A 19,696-nucleotide genomic window follows, 5' to 3' on the forward strand; every position below is an offset into this window, starting at 1 on the left:
TAAGGGCAATCGGTGAATAAATAATGGAGATATCACATAAAGTGTGCACGGGGCCCTTTTTTGGGGGGTCACCCTGTAATGTGGAATGTTTTCCAGCCAAAACATGAGGAATACTATGGGAATACTAACATTAAGGAATAGTATGAACTCATGAGGTGGTTTATGGTGAAAATTTGTTGATATTAGATTTAATGACCAAGTTGCACTCAGTAGAGAAGCAGTCTCATAGTAATGTGCTCTACAGGTAAGAAGCCTTTGCAAAGAATCTCTGATCATGGAAATCATACCTAATGTTAGGCACTGGGAGGGAGAAAGTAAAGTCTTTTTTTCTGTTGTGCCAGAATGTAGAATGCTTGCTGTGAATGTTTTACAAGAAACCAAAGATAGTAGCTTTGCAGTAACTTTCTGACTTTCTGTAGAAATTATGATAAAGTACAAAGAGGATTAGCAACGTCTTTCCTGTGAGAAATAGTCGTGAAGAAGAACTGAAATCATTCAAACTAATTCCAAAGTTTGTTTTGTACTCTGTTAAGGCAGGAAGGAGTACTCTTTGAGCTTCCCATCTTAGGGTATATATGATTTATATAGGTAGAGGATTGCACCTGGAATCAAGTACTTTCTGGAGAGATGGGATGATCCAATCATTTTTCTAGACTTTTTATTGAGAATTAATCAGTCTGATCTAAAAAAAAAAAAAAAAAAAAAACATTGCCACCAGATTTTAAAGTTTGCTTTATTACGAAAATATTTGCATTGTGAGAATTTCTATTGTTATGATTTGAATATATGATGACAAAAAGATGCATAGATTGAAGGATTATTTACCTGTTTAATTGAGAGCTTGATTTTCTCCAAGTTGATATTTTTAGCTTCTTCTAAAAGTGTTTCCTCATCAAGTTGTAAGATGTTAACACGACTGTTGCAGAGTTCAACCATGACAATGTTTGGCTTCACACCTTGGATAGTCTAAGAGAAAAAAAACATATACAGAAAATGAAAAACTTGAAAACTGATGTAAAGAAACACTTTCGCCACTATATATTGCCTTCCGAAAAGGCATTTGACCACCTACCACACAATGTCATCTGGTACACACTACAACTGCTTTTCATTCTTATCAGCGATGCCATAAACAAGAATCTTCACACACCCATGCCAGAGTAAATCCAACCTGCAACAAGTCCAGTTCTGGAAGGACAGACTGGCATTGTTTGATCTCTGGTTAAATATCAAGATGATGGTGTACTTAACTATTAATGAAGACGAACATGGCACCATCCAAGACAAGATCTCACACAAATGCACACCAAGTATTTTTTGATAATTAGCGACAACAGCATTAACCTTGGCAAAATAACTGAACATCTACACAGCAGAGCTCAAATGGCACAATACCAATGGCATCTTTTGTGACTGAAAGATCAGCAATTGTCTAAAATTGAATATCTAGTGGACTGTTGTGAAACTTGGGGTTTTGTATAGGTTCAAGTGCTTGCCAAAAATAAGGTTGGTGGAGTGAATCTTCACTTTTATGAAAATCAAAATGCTCTGCTGGATATTGGAAATTAGATTGTTCAACCACATCTGTAATGACAACATCCAAAGATGCGATTGCATCACTTGTGTTGAAGGAATGGTGATTCATATGCTGAGAACTAACAAAGACACTATTATGAAACTTGTTTTTAAATTAGAAGCCGTTGAGAAGCGACCAAGAAAAAGGCTGATGATGAGATGGCTAGACACCTTGCATGAAGATCTCTGTAGAACCGGCCTTCACTTGAACCAAGCCTGTGATCATGTCAAGTGGAGACAAAAATCAATTATTGCAGACCTTGATGTAGTTTTGGACTAATGAAAAAAAAGAAATCAAGATTCCGAAAATCGGTCATTCCTGTGAGAATAATGATTTCAAAATCTTTTGTGCAATGTGCAGACTATCAAATCTTATTTCATTCCCTGGCAATATCAATGGCAGCATTGATCCACTTCTTTAAAACTGGCCATCCTGCCTTTTCTGTTTCCAGAGCATAGATGCCTGACAGAGTTTCAATTCTGTTCTTCCCGTTTTTGGTCATGATTATTGATGGTGATGAAATTACTTCTATTAAAACAAATTGCCAAAATACGTACAACTTGTGTATTTTCGTAGCCAGTGGATAGAATAACATTTATCAGCAAAGAAATGCAAGAATTGAAGTGGGATTTAATAGATAACAGGTTTTGGAATAAAAACAAAAACAATAAAGAAAATTGTTACCTTGGCAACATCTTCTTGACTTTCCAAACTGAAATGTGCGGTACCAACAATGTATACCTTGCTGCCGTGCGTCGTTTCAAGAACCGTCACAGTCATTGGCAACTCAAGTTTAGGGATGTGTCGCACTGAATCTAAGGAGTTTACATCATTATCATCATCGTCGATTTCAGACTCATCACCACTATACGTCACTAAATCTGAATATGCAAAAGTAACAAAGAATTATTACACACAACGGAAACACATAGCAAATGCTGAAAAATAAACTAGAACTAGTAATACCAAACAATGTGCTGTTTAGCACCGGACAAGGCACATTCTGCTACTTAATCTGACAGTCATAGTTTTTAAAATCAATAATTAATAGATTTCTCCTACGTCAATCAATATAAAACTTATATGACTTGATTCAAAATAAAATTTTCTTTAAAATGGTATTTTAATATTTTTGTTGTGATTTATATATTCCAAGAAATTGCAATTTAATTCTGCTTATTAACAACAAAACACGCTGCCACGGTGTGTCTGCAACCAGTAGATGACTTTTCGGATGCACACGCTTTAGATCTGTTCATATAAATACTTGACACAGAAATTCTACCAGTCAATGACATTTCATATTTTTAAACTAATAAGAGAAAAGAATTGTTTTTATCATGGACTTTGAACAAAACATGTGCGACTTTCCAGTTAAAAGTTAGAACACCTTGAAGTTGAGGCTTTCTCGTACAAAAATAAATCAAGATAGAAACTTCATTCAAAGAGTATGCAATAACTACTATATTTATTTCTTTTGTTATAAAATTTGAAAAGAATTGGTTAAGAACTTTTTACGTGTGCATCGATAGAAATGATAGCAAGCACCAATATTTAATTGATTTTTTTTTTAGTGCTGTCCGTGACGTACAATGTCGTTATGTAAATTCATAACAAAACATCTATTTACAAAGTGGCAAACAGCAACAACATATACATCTTTTAGTTTTATTTTTAATTATTTAGAAAACATCAGTTTTTGATTATGAAAAAAAAAAAAAGAATAGTTTAATGTTCTATTTTAGCATTGGAAAAAGCTTTTGTTACAATATTTTTGGATTATAATGGAGTATGATCCCGCACAGTCAGGAGATTCTATTTTTAAACGATACTGCTAGGAACTGACGAATCGAATTCACGTTCTGCTACCAACCAATCAGAAACCAGAATTGCTCCATAAATATTAAAGCTTTCTGTAGCAATTTCGCATGTTTTCTCCGTCTCAACACAGAGAGAATCTTTTGCTCTGTGGATTTCAACTCGGAAACTGTCTACTGCAAACCACTCACTTCCCAGCACTTGTGTAGAACAACAAACCATCGGAAACTGTTCTGAAACTAAACATGGCTTACACTTCTAGAGGTTATGGACCCAATGTGCGTCTTTATTTCGATGGATCAGAATCAAAATTCAAATTGTGGCAAGTAAAATTTCTAGGATATCTATGAATTCAAAAGCTACACAAAGTACTTCAAACACAACCTGAAAACAGAAACGACCCCGACTTCATTGAAAAGAACGCAACTGTTTTTGCGGAATTAATACAGTGCTTAAATGATCAAAGTCTATCACTGGTAATGAGAGAAGCCCTGGACGATGGCATTGAACATATTGAGAGAGCATTATTTATTGAAAGGAAAACCCAAAATTATTTCTTTATATACTGAACTGACCTCTCTAAAACGAATGGAAGCCAAAACCATTACTGATTATATTATAAGAGCTAAAACGACTGCAAATTCTTTAAAAATGTCTGGTGAAGTTATGTGACAGTCTGTTAATTTCCTTGATCCTTAAGGAATTATCAAGTGATTGCAAGCCATTTACTACGGTGATAACCCAGAAAGAAAAACCCATGACTTTTAACCAAGTCAAGGTAGCACTCAGAAGTTATGAGGAAACTGAAAAAATGATCACAGAAAAAAAAAAAACCGAATCTACAAATATCATGAAATTTAAAAATGCACACATAAAAACACCAAAATTAAATTATACTCATGCAGGAACCACAATTTTGCCAAAAACAATTTTTCTCCTAAGAAAAGTACAAAAATTATTTGCTATAATTGTGGACGACCTAATCATAAGAGTTTCCAATGCAGATACAGGACTCTAAAAGGCAACTCCATTAAAAATGTGGACAGCTCCGTTAGCAAACAAACATTCTTATTTTCATGTACATTTAACGCTTCAACAAACAATTTTCTTGTCGATTGTGGTGCAACGGCACATGTGATTATAAAGGAATCTGATTTTATCAATTTTAATCCCAACTTTAAGCCACAAAATCATTTTGTAGAACTAGCTGACGACAGTCAAGTAAATGATATCGTTTTGAAAAGAGGCGATGCTAAAATATCACTAAGGAATAATAAAGGTGAACTATGTTTCTGTATTCTAGAAAACGCTCTTCTAATCCTGCAATTTAAACAAAATATATTTTCTGTACAAGCTGCCATTAAATAAGGTGCAAATATAAACTTTAGCCCCAATAAATCAGAACTGGTGTACTCGAATGGAACTGTATTTGACATCAAAGAAAATGGAAGACTATATTATTTAAATAGCGTAGTCCCATTGAAAACCGCCTGCCATGGTACAGACATGGCATAAAATTCTTGGACACTGCAATATTCCTGATATCAAAAAGTTGCCGACTGTAGTTGATGTAATGAAAATAAAAACATTAAAAACTTAAATTGCGACGTTTGTACGCAGGGAAAAATGACAAACTATCAAAACAAGATACTGACAAGAAGGCCAAGAAAATCTTATCCCTGGTTCATTGTGACTTGAACGGTCCCGTGGAACCGATGGCCAGAGAACATTATAGATATGTGTTGAATTTCGTAGATGACCATTCAGGTTTAATAATGGTTTACTTTTTAAAGAACAAATCTGATACCCTGCTAGCAACTAAAAAATATTTAGCCGACATGGCTCCCTACGGTGAAGTAAAGTGTATTCGCTCTGACAACGGTACAGAATTCACTAATAAAGACTTTGAACTTTTACTAATTAACCATTGTATCAAGCATGAAAAATTGGCCCCTAGATCGCCACACCAAAACGGGACTGCGGAAAGAGCATAGCGGACACTTTTTGAAATGGCAAGATATTTACTCATTGAATCAAAACTCCCCAAAAGCCTCTGGACATACACACTTATGGCAGCTGCCTATATATGAAACAGGTGCTTTAACAAAACACTATCTAAAACCCCATATGAAGCTTTCTGTGGTAGAAAACCAAATTTAAGCCAAATACATGTATTTGGCTCAACTTGTTTTGCATATATAGATAAAAAGAGTAAATTAAATATTAAAACGGATAGAGGTATATTTGTTGGATACGATACAATAGTCCAGCCAATTTAGTATTTTTCCAGAGAAAAGTAAAATTTAAAAAATCCGAAGTGTAAAATTCACAGACACGTTTAATTTTAAAGACAAAATGCCGTCATATGAAGAGGATGAAATTATATTTCCTCAAACAAATGAAGCAAATGAAGATGACGGAAACAAGAGTATCCATGATGATGATGATGATGATTATGATGATAAAGTCGAAAGATACCCCAAAAGAAATAGAAAACGGCCTAATTTTTTGTGGTTGACAATATGAAAGATTATCAAATCGATTATTGCTATTCCATGGAAAATACACCAAAAAGCAATTAATTCAGAACATTGTGATGAATGGAAAATAGCCATGAAAAAAGAAATAGATACTTTGACTGAAAATAATACCTATACGGTAGTATCTCTCCAAAAAATAAACATGTTATTTCTACAAGATGGGTCTTTACAAAAAAGACTACAGCATCATGCGTTGAACAGTACAAAGCTAGATTTGTTGCTAGAGGATACGCTCAGATTTATAGTATAAAATATTTTTCTACGTCTTCACCAACCACAAACCTAATGACAATCAGAATTTTATTGCAAATCGCATCGCAATATGACCTAAACATCTATCAAATGGATGTAAAAAATTCTTATTTGAATGCCCCAATAGACTATGAAATTTATATTACCCCTCCAGAGGGATTTATAATGAAAAATAAAAATAGCGTGTGGCGACTTAACAAGTCATTGTATGGTGTAAAGCAGAGTGCTCAGTGTTGGAACACAGTATTTCATGATTATATTATTAAACAACAATTTAGACAATGCGCTGTAGACCCCTGTTTATATACCCAACACAAAGACGATAAACTACTGATTTTGGTTTTATGGGTCGATATTTTAATTGCATCAAATTGTGACAATGTTGACTGATGTTAAAAACAAATTAAGTAAAAGATTCAAAATGACCGATCTTGGCAAAATATCCTGTTTTTTTGGGATAGAATTTACTTAAAGGAAAGGACTTATTACGATGAATCAATCGAGATACATTGACAAAATACTATTAAAATTTGGAATTGGAGAGTGCAAGAAACACTCTACACCGGTTGAAAATGATATCAATAAAAATATACACACAGAATCTGAAATAATAGACAATAAATTATACCGACAAATGATAGGAAGTCTTGTATATTTAATGACTACGATGAGACCTGATATAAGCTATACAGTAACAAAACTGTCACAAAAATTATGAAGACCGACAATGAAGGAGTTAAACAGAGCTAAACAAGTCCTTCATTATTTAAAAGGAACTAAAGAACAGAAGTTAGTATTTAGAAAATCACAAGATCCCCTAAAATAAGAAGGATTTTCAGATTCAGATTGGGGAAACGACGAAGATCGAAAAAGTATATCTGGATATTGTTTCATGGAAATCTAAAAAGCAACGGATTGTATCTCTCTCTACATGTGAAACAGAATTTATCGCAATCACACACACGACCCAGGAAGCACTCTACCTTAAAAATATCCTAAAGACTATTTTAGAGCCATGACAACTTAAAGCCGTTAAAATGAAACTTATGTTAATTAATTTAATATACTTGAAAACATAATTCCAATCCGTACAAAATTTTCTTTAATTTGATCAGCTGCAAGCCATATTCTATGAATAATTTCTTTAAATTGTGTTATGGTGGCCATTTTGAATTTCCTGATCGCCATCTTGAATTTTTCATGATATGATAATGACAAATAATTATGTCCATCAGAATAATACTTCATACGATGATAAAGCGTTAGTTAACATTTTTCTTAGCTGCCTTTATGATGTTTCTACTTAAAAGCCATTAAAATGAAATTGAAATATACTAGTTAGTATGCTAAATAGTTCGTAAGTTACCAAGTGAGATAGTTGTAAATACAGCCATCTGAACCTTCATGGTGTTATGATAATTCAAAATATCTTAAAGATCTGAATTTACAACATTTAAAGATGGATTAGTCTGTAAATTGTGCAAATTTTCTATCATTTTCAGTCACAAGCTTATATGCATTTGAATCAGACTGACTGAAGACAAAATGTCCAGTGAACCATGCATTTTTTGATACTTTGAAATGGTCATAATTCCAGTTCTAATGGGCTGATTTAAAAAAAAAAAATAAAGATAATATTTCTTTGTTTTTTTTCACACTCTTTTCATTAATACTTGCTTTGAAAGAAAAAATGGTGTGGTACTAGAACGGTTACATTGTTAGGATGTGAAGAAAATACCATTTAAAATTTGTGTGACAGACCAAAGAATGCCATTTCAAAAGTACAAGCATTCAAATGTCTTCAGATGTTTTTGAAGCAACTTTTGTTTAAAAAAAAAAGTATATTGTTCTATTAAACCCTTTATTGTTTAAATAATTTGACTTTGTTTTATTGAGAAAACTAATGTTTGAAAAGACATTTTTCACTCAGTAATGAGCTTTAGAAGATTTTCGCTGAAAAGAAAAACACAATTACAAAAAGATAAGCATTTTATTATTTCTAATCACCACTTGGGTAAAAAGAAACACTTGCAAAAGCGACCGTTTCACTCGCAATATAAAGCCCTGATTATATATAAAAATATCACTAAGACCAAAACAATTACATGCATGTATAGTTAATGAAGCTAATATATATATATATATATATATATATATATATAAAACTTACTTGTATAAATGGAAATTCTTTTAAATTTCTTGGAGTTTTACATTTGGATTTTACCGTCACTGGATTTTTTATTTTCCACCAGACTATCCATTCATGTGTAATCACCTTTTTCTTCACTATATTCCCTCTGCTTCACTTTTTTTGTTTTCAAGTAAGATCTTTGACTTGTTGTTTCATCAAATACTTCTGCATGCAAAATCCGATCCCGCATTTTGCTAATTCCTACCCTCTGATGAGAAGGAAAGTATTTCTTCGAAACTCTGCGGATTAAGGACTATCCATTTATCTAGTGTTTCCTTTTCAGATTAAATATGTTTTTAACTCATTTCAAAGTGTTTTTTTTAACATATTTTATTAACTGTTTGCTCATATATATATATATATATACACACACACACACCTGACAGATTATAGATACCTACTGTAAAGTGCCTGCACATGTAATTGGGAGGTAATCCTGAGTTGGCAGTGCAAGTGCTAAGGAGAAATCTAGAACAACTGGGAATAATACCGAAATAAGCACATGCAGTACGTAGTGTTCCAAAATGGTCACCCATTTTAGTACCCACCAGATTCAACATGACTTAACTCTACAACATAGCTTTTTACTCAAAACTTTAGATTTTAACTACCCACTCATCTGACCATTTCTAGTGTTACATTTTTCCTTATGCAACAATTTTTTTTAATATATTCATAACATACACATAAATATACTTACCACTTTCTGGATCTGAAAATACTTCAAGACTGTCCACTGGCATCATTCGCCTAGGTGAATTTTCATGGTTTCCAACATCCATTGGTTCTGACTGTACTTTTTCTAAGAAAGCATCCAGCATGCTTGTCCCTTCTCCGTAAGAATCTGGTAATGTTGGAACCCCAATGTCATCATCTAAATGATGAGACACGTCATTCATGACTTTGGAATCCAATAATGGGACTGTATCACCTGTAACTAGAAAGATCATTTTCTTGATAAATAGAAAGAAAAAATAAAAGACCAGGTTCAAGGAGAGGGGGGGGGGCACTTAATGTCTAAGTTATTATCATTATTATGAGTACTATTCCAAAAGTAAGGCCTCCTATTTTTTTTTTAACTCAAAAACTAAAACGTTGAAGAGCTACGAAGATGGAGGTGTGTCATTAAAAACGAGCAACCTTTTGTGCTCCAGAATTTATTTTTGTACATAGTCACTAAATGCACTTTTGCCTCTTTTTATGCCTAGGTCGTAAAAGTTCAGAGTGCGCTTTGTCGACAAACCCATTTACTAAATGTGCTAACATTAATTGCATTGGCTTCATAAGCATTCAACAGGCAACAGTGAGTATTAATCAACTCAAGTTTTTCTGCATGGAGGAATTCAATGCTGTATTTGTGCTTGTACATGACAGGGGTTGGTTTCTTCTGACAATATCTGCAACAGAGAGATGAAACTTTCAGATCATGAATGCATAAGTTTAGTCATTATAACACCACAATTTGCAATTCCCTCTGATCCATTTGGGCAAAATAAAAAAATAGGAGATATTACTTTTGGAACATCTCTTGTATTATTATTTATGTTGAACTAGCCTGGGAACCCGGTGTTGTTCGGGTGTTTGGAAGTGTGTGTTGAGAAAAAAAAAAAAAAAAAAGCGGTAGGGCCTGGGAGTTTGTCAGTGTAAAAAAAAAAAAAAAAAAGTTTTGGTAGGCAGGTAGGCTTGAACCCAAGGCCTTGACGCGAAGATGGAAAAGGGGGAAAAAAACTAACCCCTTTCCACTCGGCCACAATGGAACTGAAAAGCGTTTGAATTTAATGATTAAGAAGTTAAGTGACAGCTGCGTAAATTTAATGAGGTCAAACATCATGGGATAGGGGAAACTTAACTTTGTTTCCCCAAGATATTGGGGAAAACCAGCTCCCCATAAAAGGGGAGTGTCCAAATGAATAGCAATTGTCTGATATAAGAGGTTTCCCCCGCATTGACCAAAGCTGATTGCTTTCTAGATGTCCCTGGTACAAGTGCCAAGGTGCTCCCTTTACTATGGATTCAGTTTCACTTATATACAGAAAAGCCAAACAAACACACGGAGATTTAAAAAAAAAAAAAAAATCGCGAAAATAGTGTGTAAAAGTTGCCCAAATAAAAGATAGACACAACCTCATTTCGTGAATCGTAGATATTATAATCTAGGTAGCATATAAAAAGTTCTAAGAAACAGTGACCCCCCACCCCCCCCTCAAAAAAGCCTTTGACAGACATACACAAAAAATGCACACACACTAACACACATTTTGTCTTTTATATATATAGACCGGCATTGACCGGGTGTTTTGGAGGTGTAAAAGAAAAAAAAATAGTTTTGATAGGAAGGCAGGTTCGAACCCAAAGCCTTGACGCGAAGATGAAAAAGAAAGGGGAAAACCTGACACCTTACCGCTCGGCCATTATTAAAAAGTTAAATGACAGGCGTGTGAATTTATTGAGATCAAATATCACGCAACTTAACTTTGGCTGCAAGCCAGTTTGTTTCCCCCCCTCCCCCATGATGTTGGGGAAAACCAGCTCCCCATAAAAAGGGGGTGTCCAAATCAATAGCAATTGTTTGATATAAGGGGTTTCCTCTACATTGATCAAAGCTGATTGCTTTTCTGGACCTCCCGGCACGAATGCCAGGTACACACCTTTGTTCGGATTCAATTTCGCTTATATATGGAAAAGCCAAATAAACATGCGAAGACTAAGAAATACTGCGAAAATAGCGTGTAAAAGTCGCCTAAATAAAAGTTACACACCACCCTCTTTCATAAATCGGAGATATTATAATTTAGGTAGCATATAAAACGTTCTAAGAAACAGTTACCACCAAAAAAGCCTTTGCCAGACATACACAAAATGTGCACACATACACTTAACACACATTTTGCCTTTTATTTATATGTATATACTAGCAGGGGATACCCGGCATTGCCTGGGTGTTTGGAGGTAAATCAAAACTCCGGGGGTGGGGGGTTAAAATAATAAAAAAAAAGTTTTGGTAGGTGAGTATGAGGATTGAACCCAAACCCTTGAGGCGAAGTTAGAAATTAAAGTGTGAAAAAAAAAAGTGCAACGTTAACCATTGCGCCACCGCGACATACCAACGGAAACACGTTTAAATTTATTTAATTACTTAGATTTGGCAGGTGCACGTTTTAATGACTTAATGAAGTCAAGTTTGATTGCGGGGTATTTCATTTACTGCAAGAACGCTTTTTTTTATTTTCCCAAAATGTTGGGGGGGGGGCTTCCTTGTCCAAATTGAATAGCAATTGTCTGATGTAAGGAAAATATTTTCACATTGATCAAAGCTGCTTGCTGTCGCCGGAAAAGACCACCAGAATGAGTGTCGCTTTTATTATACGACAAAGACTAATCCACATACGGCGAGCGACAAATGTTGAATATTTATCTTCCCGAAGTGGAGCAAATTAAATAGACAGGCGAGCTCCGTTGTTAACTCGGAGATATTATGATTTATCAATGATATAAAAAGTTTTAAGAAGTTGCGCGCCGACCGAGCGCTTCTCTGAAAAAAGCCTTTCTTGGACATACACAAAAAGCGAACGTACAAACACACATTTTCGCTTTTATATATATAGATAGATGACTTGTTAAAAGATAATAGTTACTAAAGATTCAGGAATGAAAACTCATTCATACCATAAAAATTATGGTTATGGTCCAAAATTCCATTATATTAAAAATAAAATAAAAAATAAAGTGTATGATGTACGCACCCATGCCAAAATGAAAATATCATATTCCAAAAATCATATAATTGATTAGTTTTATTTTTTTTTATGAAGATCATTTTTACATGATTAATAGGGAATTTGTAGGTATTACAACAAATATTTTTGCAAATTTGAATTATCTCCCTTTGTTTCATAAAATTGTTTTCAAAATGACGAGACAATTGCTTGTTGGCTGGTCATAATTTTTTTTTGCTTTATTATTTAAAAATAAAAGTACTTAATCAATTTACATAATTTTCAGAATATGATATTTTTGTTTTGTCACAGCTACGTACATCACACAGATTTTTTATTGATTTTGTTTTCTAATATAGGAGGAATATTGGACAAGAACAAAAAATTTTATAAATTTTTTTTGAGTGACCAATAAAATTACCATATCTATTAACGGAACAAAATATTTTTTAAAATATATATCAATTTCCATTTAACAATGTTTTATTCCACTTACTTTTCTGGTAGGTGCTCGACTGAACTCCAATCTATGATTCTCCCCTTATAAAATTTTTGCAACAAATACTCGTCTAGCTACAACAACCATCAACAATTTTTCTCTACCTGTTCCTAAAACTAAATTCCATTATTTGAGGTTCTTTCCTAGAACTGTTCGTCTGTGGAATGCAATACCGTAGGCTGCTTCCCAAGTGATTATAACATGGTCATTTTCAAATCTAATTTAAATAAATTCTTGCTTAATCGTTCTCTTAAATATTCAAAACTTACCCAAGTTCCACCATCTCATGTTGTCTCACCATCTAACATTTATTGACTTTTATCCTAGAGAAGCCGTGACTCCTCCCCTTCTCAATAAAAAAAAAAAAAGACCCCTAAAATTCTTTTTCTAAAATTTACCTTAAAACTCTTTCACCCAAAACAAGGCCTATTGTCACTTGAAATTTAAGGGGCTACTGTTTGGGATTGTGTTTAACAGAGACAATGGTTGGGAGTTGAGCAGCAAGATGTTTGTTCACATTACATTTCAACTTTTGCAAGTTAGTACAGTCAGAGAAGCAGGAAATGGAGGGAATTCCAAAAACTAGTAGTCCGAGAGAAGAAAGTATTAGAGTAGAAGGCTTTCTAGCACCAAGAGACCTTAACAGTGAAGAGTTTGGATTTTGCTGCTTGTCTGATTTGTTGAGGGTATGCACGTTGAGGGGGCACAAGTGCTATGAGCTCATCAGAACACATTCCACTAAAGTACTTGTAAAACAGGCACAGGGGTGCAAGATTGCAGCGATGGAGCAGAGATTGGAGTTTGGCCAACAGTGCGGGAGCTGTAAGATTTGAGATTCTTTTTTGGACTCTGAGAGACTAGAGGTAGTGATATCTTATTTCTGAACTTGGCTCTTCCAAGATTTTTTTTCTCCTTTTGATTAGAAAAAAAATAAAAAAGGGTATATACTACTAGTAAAAGTCAGCAAGATGGCCATTGACCAGCACTGATTCACGACTATTGAGTAAAATACAAATAAATAAAACAATTTATTAAATAAAAACTTTCCAGTGAAGTTGTAACAATCAATTGCTGCGTCACAAAAGAAACGTGCATCTGCTACCAAGTGGATCAGAATTCAGTCTTATCTTTTAAATGTTCTACCAGAGATTATATCATAAAAGTGAGCAGTTTTGCGACTAAGTTTAAAAAATAGAGGTGAAGAGTTGGCTGTAAAAAAAAAAATCTCCATAACAAACACGTTTGGTATTTAAAAAACTGTGCTATGACTATTTGCAGATTAGGATCTCATAATTCTCCTAGCAAAATAACAGACGGACTATATTTAAGAGGGTTATATGAAAAAAAAAAATGTATTATTTGATAAGCAGTTTATGTAATACAAATTTGAATTATAAATCAAAAATTATCTGTCAGGAACTTAGAAGCTCCCAAACTACTGATATTAAGCACCTTGCAAAGAAGGAGATAAAAATTATAATCTTAGTACTGTTCTGTATTATTATTATGCTTTTTAGTTTGTTCGATTTTACATTATATCAATCTCCTGTGTGTTATCTAATTTATAAAACTCGCAAAATCTGTCTGTCATTTTTCAAACTGCATCTCCTCCAAGATGCAAGGTGGATCAAATGGCAGCATTTTTTGTGGACTGTTATCTTGTGGGTTTTTAGCCGTAAAAATAGCTGCTAACGAGTCAAAATTGAAAAAAAAAAAAAAATTGGAACTTGGCAGGCGTAAATTGACTGAACATGTAATTTTGTATGCATGTGCAAGTATGCATTTACACATTAAAGTTTGTTCATTTTTAACTATTTCTTATTTATCTGATGATTATTCAAATGGTAACGACTAAGGTTGAGTGCTAAATGTTTGGGTTTCGATTCTAGTTGATGGTACCCAAATAATTTTTTTTTCTTTTAACTTTTGAATAAAGACAGCTGCTAAAAAAAAAAAAAAAAAAAATCTGTAACAAATATGTTTGGTATTTTAAAAACTGTGCTATGACTATTTACAGATTCTCCTGGCTAAACAATTTTTTTTTTATTTTGAAATCACTACTATATATTGGGTACAATATAATATATAATAATCTATAGAGAATTGGCTCTGTTATAATAAATATGAAACTTGCATAAAATATCATATTTAAACATTTTATGGCTGGACAATGCCGGGCGGCCAGATAATGTTGAATAAAGTTGTCAAATATCATTCTAGATATAGCACAATTATTTTATATTCTTTGCATATATTGCTCTCAGAATGGAAATTTTACAGAAATGTTAACGGCATTATTCTAAGAAAATACTAATTAAACTGGTTAGAAGTGTTATTAATTCATTAACCTTTTCAGAATTTTTGGGAAAAATTTACAAAAAGTATTGCATTTCAATTATGCAAAAAGGTTGATTTGCTGTAAAATAAACAAAGCTAAAAAGTTTTTTCTTTAATGAATTAGTGAAGATTTTTTTAAGCAAATAAATGTTTTTTGTTTGTTTGTTTTAAATCTGTTGTATTGATTTCCTAAACTTAAGAATTTCAATTTTTTTTACACATTAATTAAATACTCTGGATAATGTGTATATTAAAAAAAAAAGTAAACTTTATCAGTGCAGAAGTACTTTGCTATGTAATTCCACAATAAATTGTAGCATCAATTTCGGGGGGGGGGGGGAGCACACTCCCTCCTTTCCAAATTGACCAAAAGTCAGGTGCATCTGGTTTTGATCGGAAAGATTGATTTATTGATTGGTGTTTGAAAACTATCAGCTGACTTCGATTCTTCTGTTCACAGGCAAAAATGGATATTGCTTGTGATGGTAGAGTCATTAAGTTCTCAGAGCAGCTCTTTGAAGCATTTACCTCCGATCTGTTCAGTTTGGGATGGTAAGGGAAGAGGCCTTCACATCAATGAACTGATGGCAAAAATGTTACCATCAGTCATCATCATGTAACATTGTATCTGAATACTGATGACAACACAATATCAGCACTCAGATCAAAGAAAAGACCTGCCGACGACAATGTAGATGGTGATGATGATAATGTTATAGTATGATATCATTCTATGAAACTTGCACGAAATATTGATTGTGGAATATGAAGAAAATGGCATTGGTGAGATTACAGATGCCACACTTGCTCAGCATCTCAGTTGGTTCAGTCATGTACATCAACTCCATAACGCATCTGAATATCCCAGGTACTAGGGAGCATAGTAGACTGAGGAATACCTGTTTCAAGTGCATAAAAAGCGATATGACTCAGCAACCTAACTGATGAATGATCCTTTGGATTGGACTGGATCACATGGAGAGCAGGCATGAGACATTGTTTTGTGTTACCCATTTTGGAGTCCAGAATACTTACACAAAAAGATCCTTTGTTGTTGTTGTTGTTGTAGAGAATATGCCATATTGTAAAAACTTTACTAGATATTCAATGAAATATTTGAAAATCGCGAAAAACTAAATTCCTAATGCGATTTTAGAAAAGGTTTCATGATCAAATATAATATCTTCATTTATTTTTTATTTGTACAAAAAAGATTTTAATTATTTTCACGAAATTCTAAATGATCCCAATCTTAACATTTAACACAAATCAATAATATAAAGAACATGTGAATGTAATCAACTTATGTTCATGCTGCTTATAAGAGGTGGGGTAGAGATGTTCAAAAAAGCTGTATTTTTCTAGCATCAACTCCATAATGCATCTGGACATCCCTGGCACTAGGAAATGTAAAATACTATAGAAGATCTGGCTTGAATGTGTAACAATCAATATGATTGCACACACTAACTGGATTCGACTCTGTTGAAAGTGAATGAAAGATGTTCTTTGAAGTTGGCCACTCAAGTCTGGAACACTTCATAGCACTTTAAGTACCAAAATCATATAAAGAAGAGGAAAGTACTAAATTCCAAATGCTCCTTGAGATGTGTACACTCAATTATAGAAGTTGAAACATGTAGAATTCCTCAACTTTTATGATCTTTGTGAACAACAGACATCTCATTACTCAACTCATTACAGTCCTCTGTTAGATGCGATCCCAAATAGTAACTGGTTATGTTTTAAGTGGCAATATGCCTTGATTTGGTGTGAAAAAAAAAAAAATTAATGAAACTGATCATGTTCAAAATCATTTCACATGGACATCTTGTTCATTATTCTTGCTGTTAATGTGACATTAAAAATTCCATGAAAACTTTCAAATTCAAGAAGTTACTCTCTGACTTTGGAGGTGTGTATTGGATACAATACAAATCCAAAGTCAATGGTTGGACTACCCTGGACAAAATTACAAAATGACGGTTTCAAAATAGACAGGTCAGCTGCAGACACAGAGTACCTGGAGACTTCACAACCATAGGTGGAATCACACAACAAACAATTTCTGATTTAAGAATTTATTAATAGAATTACAATCTTTACAAATGTTTCAAATTGTTTAAGTTGGAATATTTTAAATGGTCCAGACAATGTAAGTGTGATTATTCGATTTTTATTTTTATCAAAACTACTTTAAAATCATAATTTTAAAACATTATTTCTCCAAATTTTCCCTTAGGTCTATTAAAAAAATTAATGACTTAACAAAGATAAAAAAAAATGTATATAAAAAAGATGGTGTGCATAAATATATTTTAAAATAAATTGAAAAAAAAATGTTTAATTTTTAGTAATTTATTTGAAAGTTTTAGTTTTAGATATAAAAACAATTCAAAATTTAATTTAATTTTTATTCATTCATTACATTCATGCTACGTAACTTTTCCCATTTTTTTTTTTTTTTAATAAATTAACAAAAATATTTCAATAATTTGATTCAACTCTGTTCAATTGTTTTTATTCAGACAGCTGTTTCCTTAATAAGGCCTGTTAGAATATAGATGGGGGAAAAAAATCCTTAAGTGATAAAAATTTGTTTGACTATGATAATAAAAATCATCTCACAAGTCAGTCCAAGAAAGTTTTTTTTTGATAATTTATATCATGTAAAAATCAAATTTGAATCTTATGTGTTATATTTTTTTTTTTTTTTTTTTTACAAAGGCATCACCACATTTATCAAGGCCCAGAGGCCACTCAAGGATAAGGGTTAAAGAGTGTACAGTAGAAATTGGTCAATATAGTAATCATTAGTAATGAAAATTTGGTAAATTTAATAACTTATATGGAACGGCTCATCAAGAACTTATTTACTTTAGACTTGAACACAACCATATTGTAGTCAGCCGGAAAGCAGGAAAACGGAAGACAATTCCACAGGCGTGCAGTTCTAAGAAAGAAGCTTTGTTCATGGAATCTACGTTTAGGTTTAGGCACAGATAAAGAGTGGGGGAAATTATTGATAGTGTTTACAGCTAGACGAGTGTTTCTTGTGAAAGTTTGGCGAGGGGGGACCATAGATTGAAGCTCAGTTGAACACTTTCCATGAAAATAACGATACATCAGAGACAAACTCGCAACATCTCTTCTGTGAGATAGAGGTTGCAAGGAGGAGAAAAGGACATCTCCTACGAGGCTACGAAGTCTATTTTGAACTCTATCAAGGCAGGACAAGTCGTTTCTAGCAGCTCCTGCCCAGATGTGGCAACAGTATTCCATCCTTGGACGTACCTGGCTCTTATATAGGTAGAGAATAGCATCAGCAGTGAGATATCTACTGGATCGATAGAAAGATCCCACCATTTTTCCAGCGGCCTTGGCAACAGATTTGATATACATGTTCCATTTAAGATCAGGAGTAATGGTCAAGCCAAGAAGCTTGTCAAAACTTGAGGCCTCCTGAAGACGAGAGCCATTCATTTCAATTGATGACAAATGTGGATTAGAATGTTGATGATGTAAAGAGAGAAGCTTGGTTTTAGATGCATTAAAAGTAACCAGCCACTCCTTTCCCCATTGTACTACGTGCTCAAGATCAGAGGAGAGAGAATTGGAGAGAACTTGGTCGTTTACTGTCTTAGATGTGGTACCATAAATGGTAGTGTCGTCAGCATAAATGTCTACAAATGATGTAAGGATATGATTTGGAAGATCAGGAAAATATATATGAGGTTTATATATTTCAAACTATCTTTACTATAAGCAGAAGTTAGAATTCAGCAACTCTAGTCTCAAATGATAAATTAAAGATCTTTACAAACTATTTTTATTTCTTTTAAAACTATGAATTTTTTTTTTGGTACTTGTGCAGACATAATTCAGCATTTGCTCGGCTTTGTCCGACGCATGACGTTAACAGCTCGGGTTTTTCTGCTATCTGACGAAATATGGTTATCAGCCAATCAAAACGCTGCGCGCTTAGTTTCAACTCGACATATGTGTGCGCGCGTCAAGCAGCAGACGGGAATTCCAATATGGGTGTTCAAGATGGCGGCGACTAGGAATCTCCAGCGTGAATGTGGATTGCGGTCACGCCACACAATTGTGGACTGAAAGAATTTCCTGCGAGATATAATATGTCAGGATTACTTTCTCAGGAATCCCCGGCAGATAGGAGGCCCAGCAGGCCATACGGTCAAAATCGACGAGTCTGTCTTCTTCAACCGCCGGAAACAACGTCAGCAGATGTCTAACACTATATGCCGACCACGCCGAAAAGGAGTTTTTTTTGGGTTTTTTTGTTAACGTAGCAAATAGGAATGCCGAAACCCTCCTTCCACTAATAAGAAAATACATTCTGCCGGGGACCGCACACGATCGTATCAGACTGTTGGAGCAAAGTGGGAGGAGAGAGGTATCACTATTTAACAGTGAACCACCACAGCCTTAATTTTGTAGATCCCGTAAAAAAAAAAAAGTTTTCTTCCTTTCCTTTTTCTTACGATTTTTCTTTTTTTGTATGTAAATAGTTGGAAAAAAAAAAAAAAAAAAAAAAAACGTTTCATAAAAAACAATTACAGTTTATATAGTTTTTAAATCATGAAGATTTCATATTTATTATTACAGAGCAAATTCTCTATTGAATATTATATTGTACCTAATGTATAGTACTGATTTCAAAAGGTTAAAAAAAAATACTTGGGTACCATCAGCTAGAATCCAAACCAAAACATTTAGCACTCCAGCCACGTTTTCTACCATTTG

General features: G+C 33.6%; 1 protein-coding gene across 1 annotated transcript in view; it reads right to left on the reverse strand.

The window, feature by feature from the left end:
• Window positions 1-19,696, reverse strand: part of LOC145293857 (traB domain-containing protein-like) — an 88,205-nt gene that overhangs the window by 19,262 nt on the left and 49,247 nt on the right. The window contains exons 2-4 of the mRNA XM_080140567.1: window positions 9,078-9,314; window positions 2,261-2,457; window positions 826-966 (exon numbers count right to left, since the gene is read on the reverse strand). Coding sequence (XP_079996693.1) covers window positions 826-966; window positions 2,261-2,457; window positions 9,078-9,314 — 575 coding nt within the window. The remainder of the gene's footprint in view (window positions 1-825; window positions 967-2,260; window positions 2,458-9,077; window positions 9,315-19,696) is intronic.

This window comes from Euprymna scolopes, chromosome 15, assembly GCF_053919585.1.
Source record: "Euprymna scolopes isolate OS-2025 chromosome 15, ASM5391958v1, whole genome shotgun sequence".
NCBI classification, from domain to species: Eukaryota; Metazoa; Mollusca; class Cephalopoda; order Sepiida; family Sepiolidae; genus Euprymna; species Euprymna scolopes.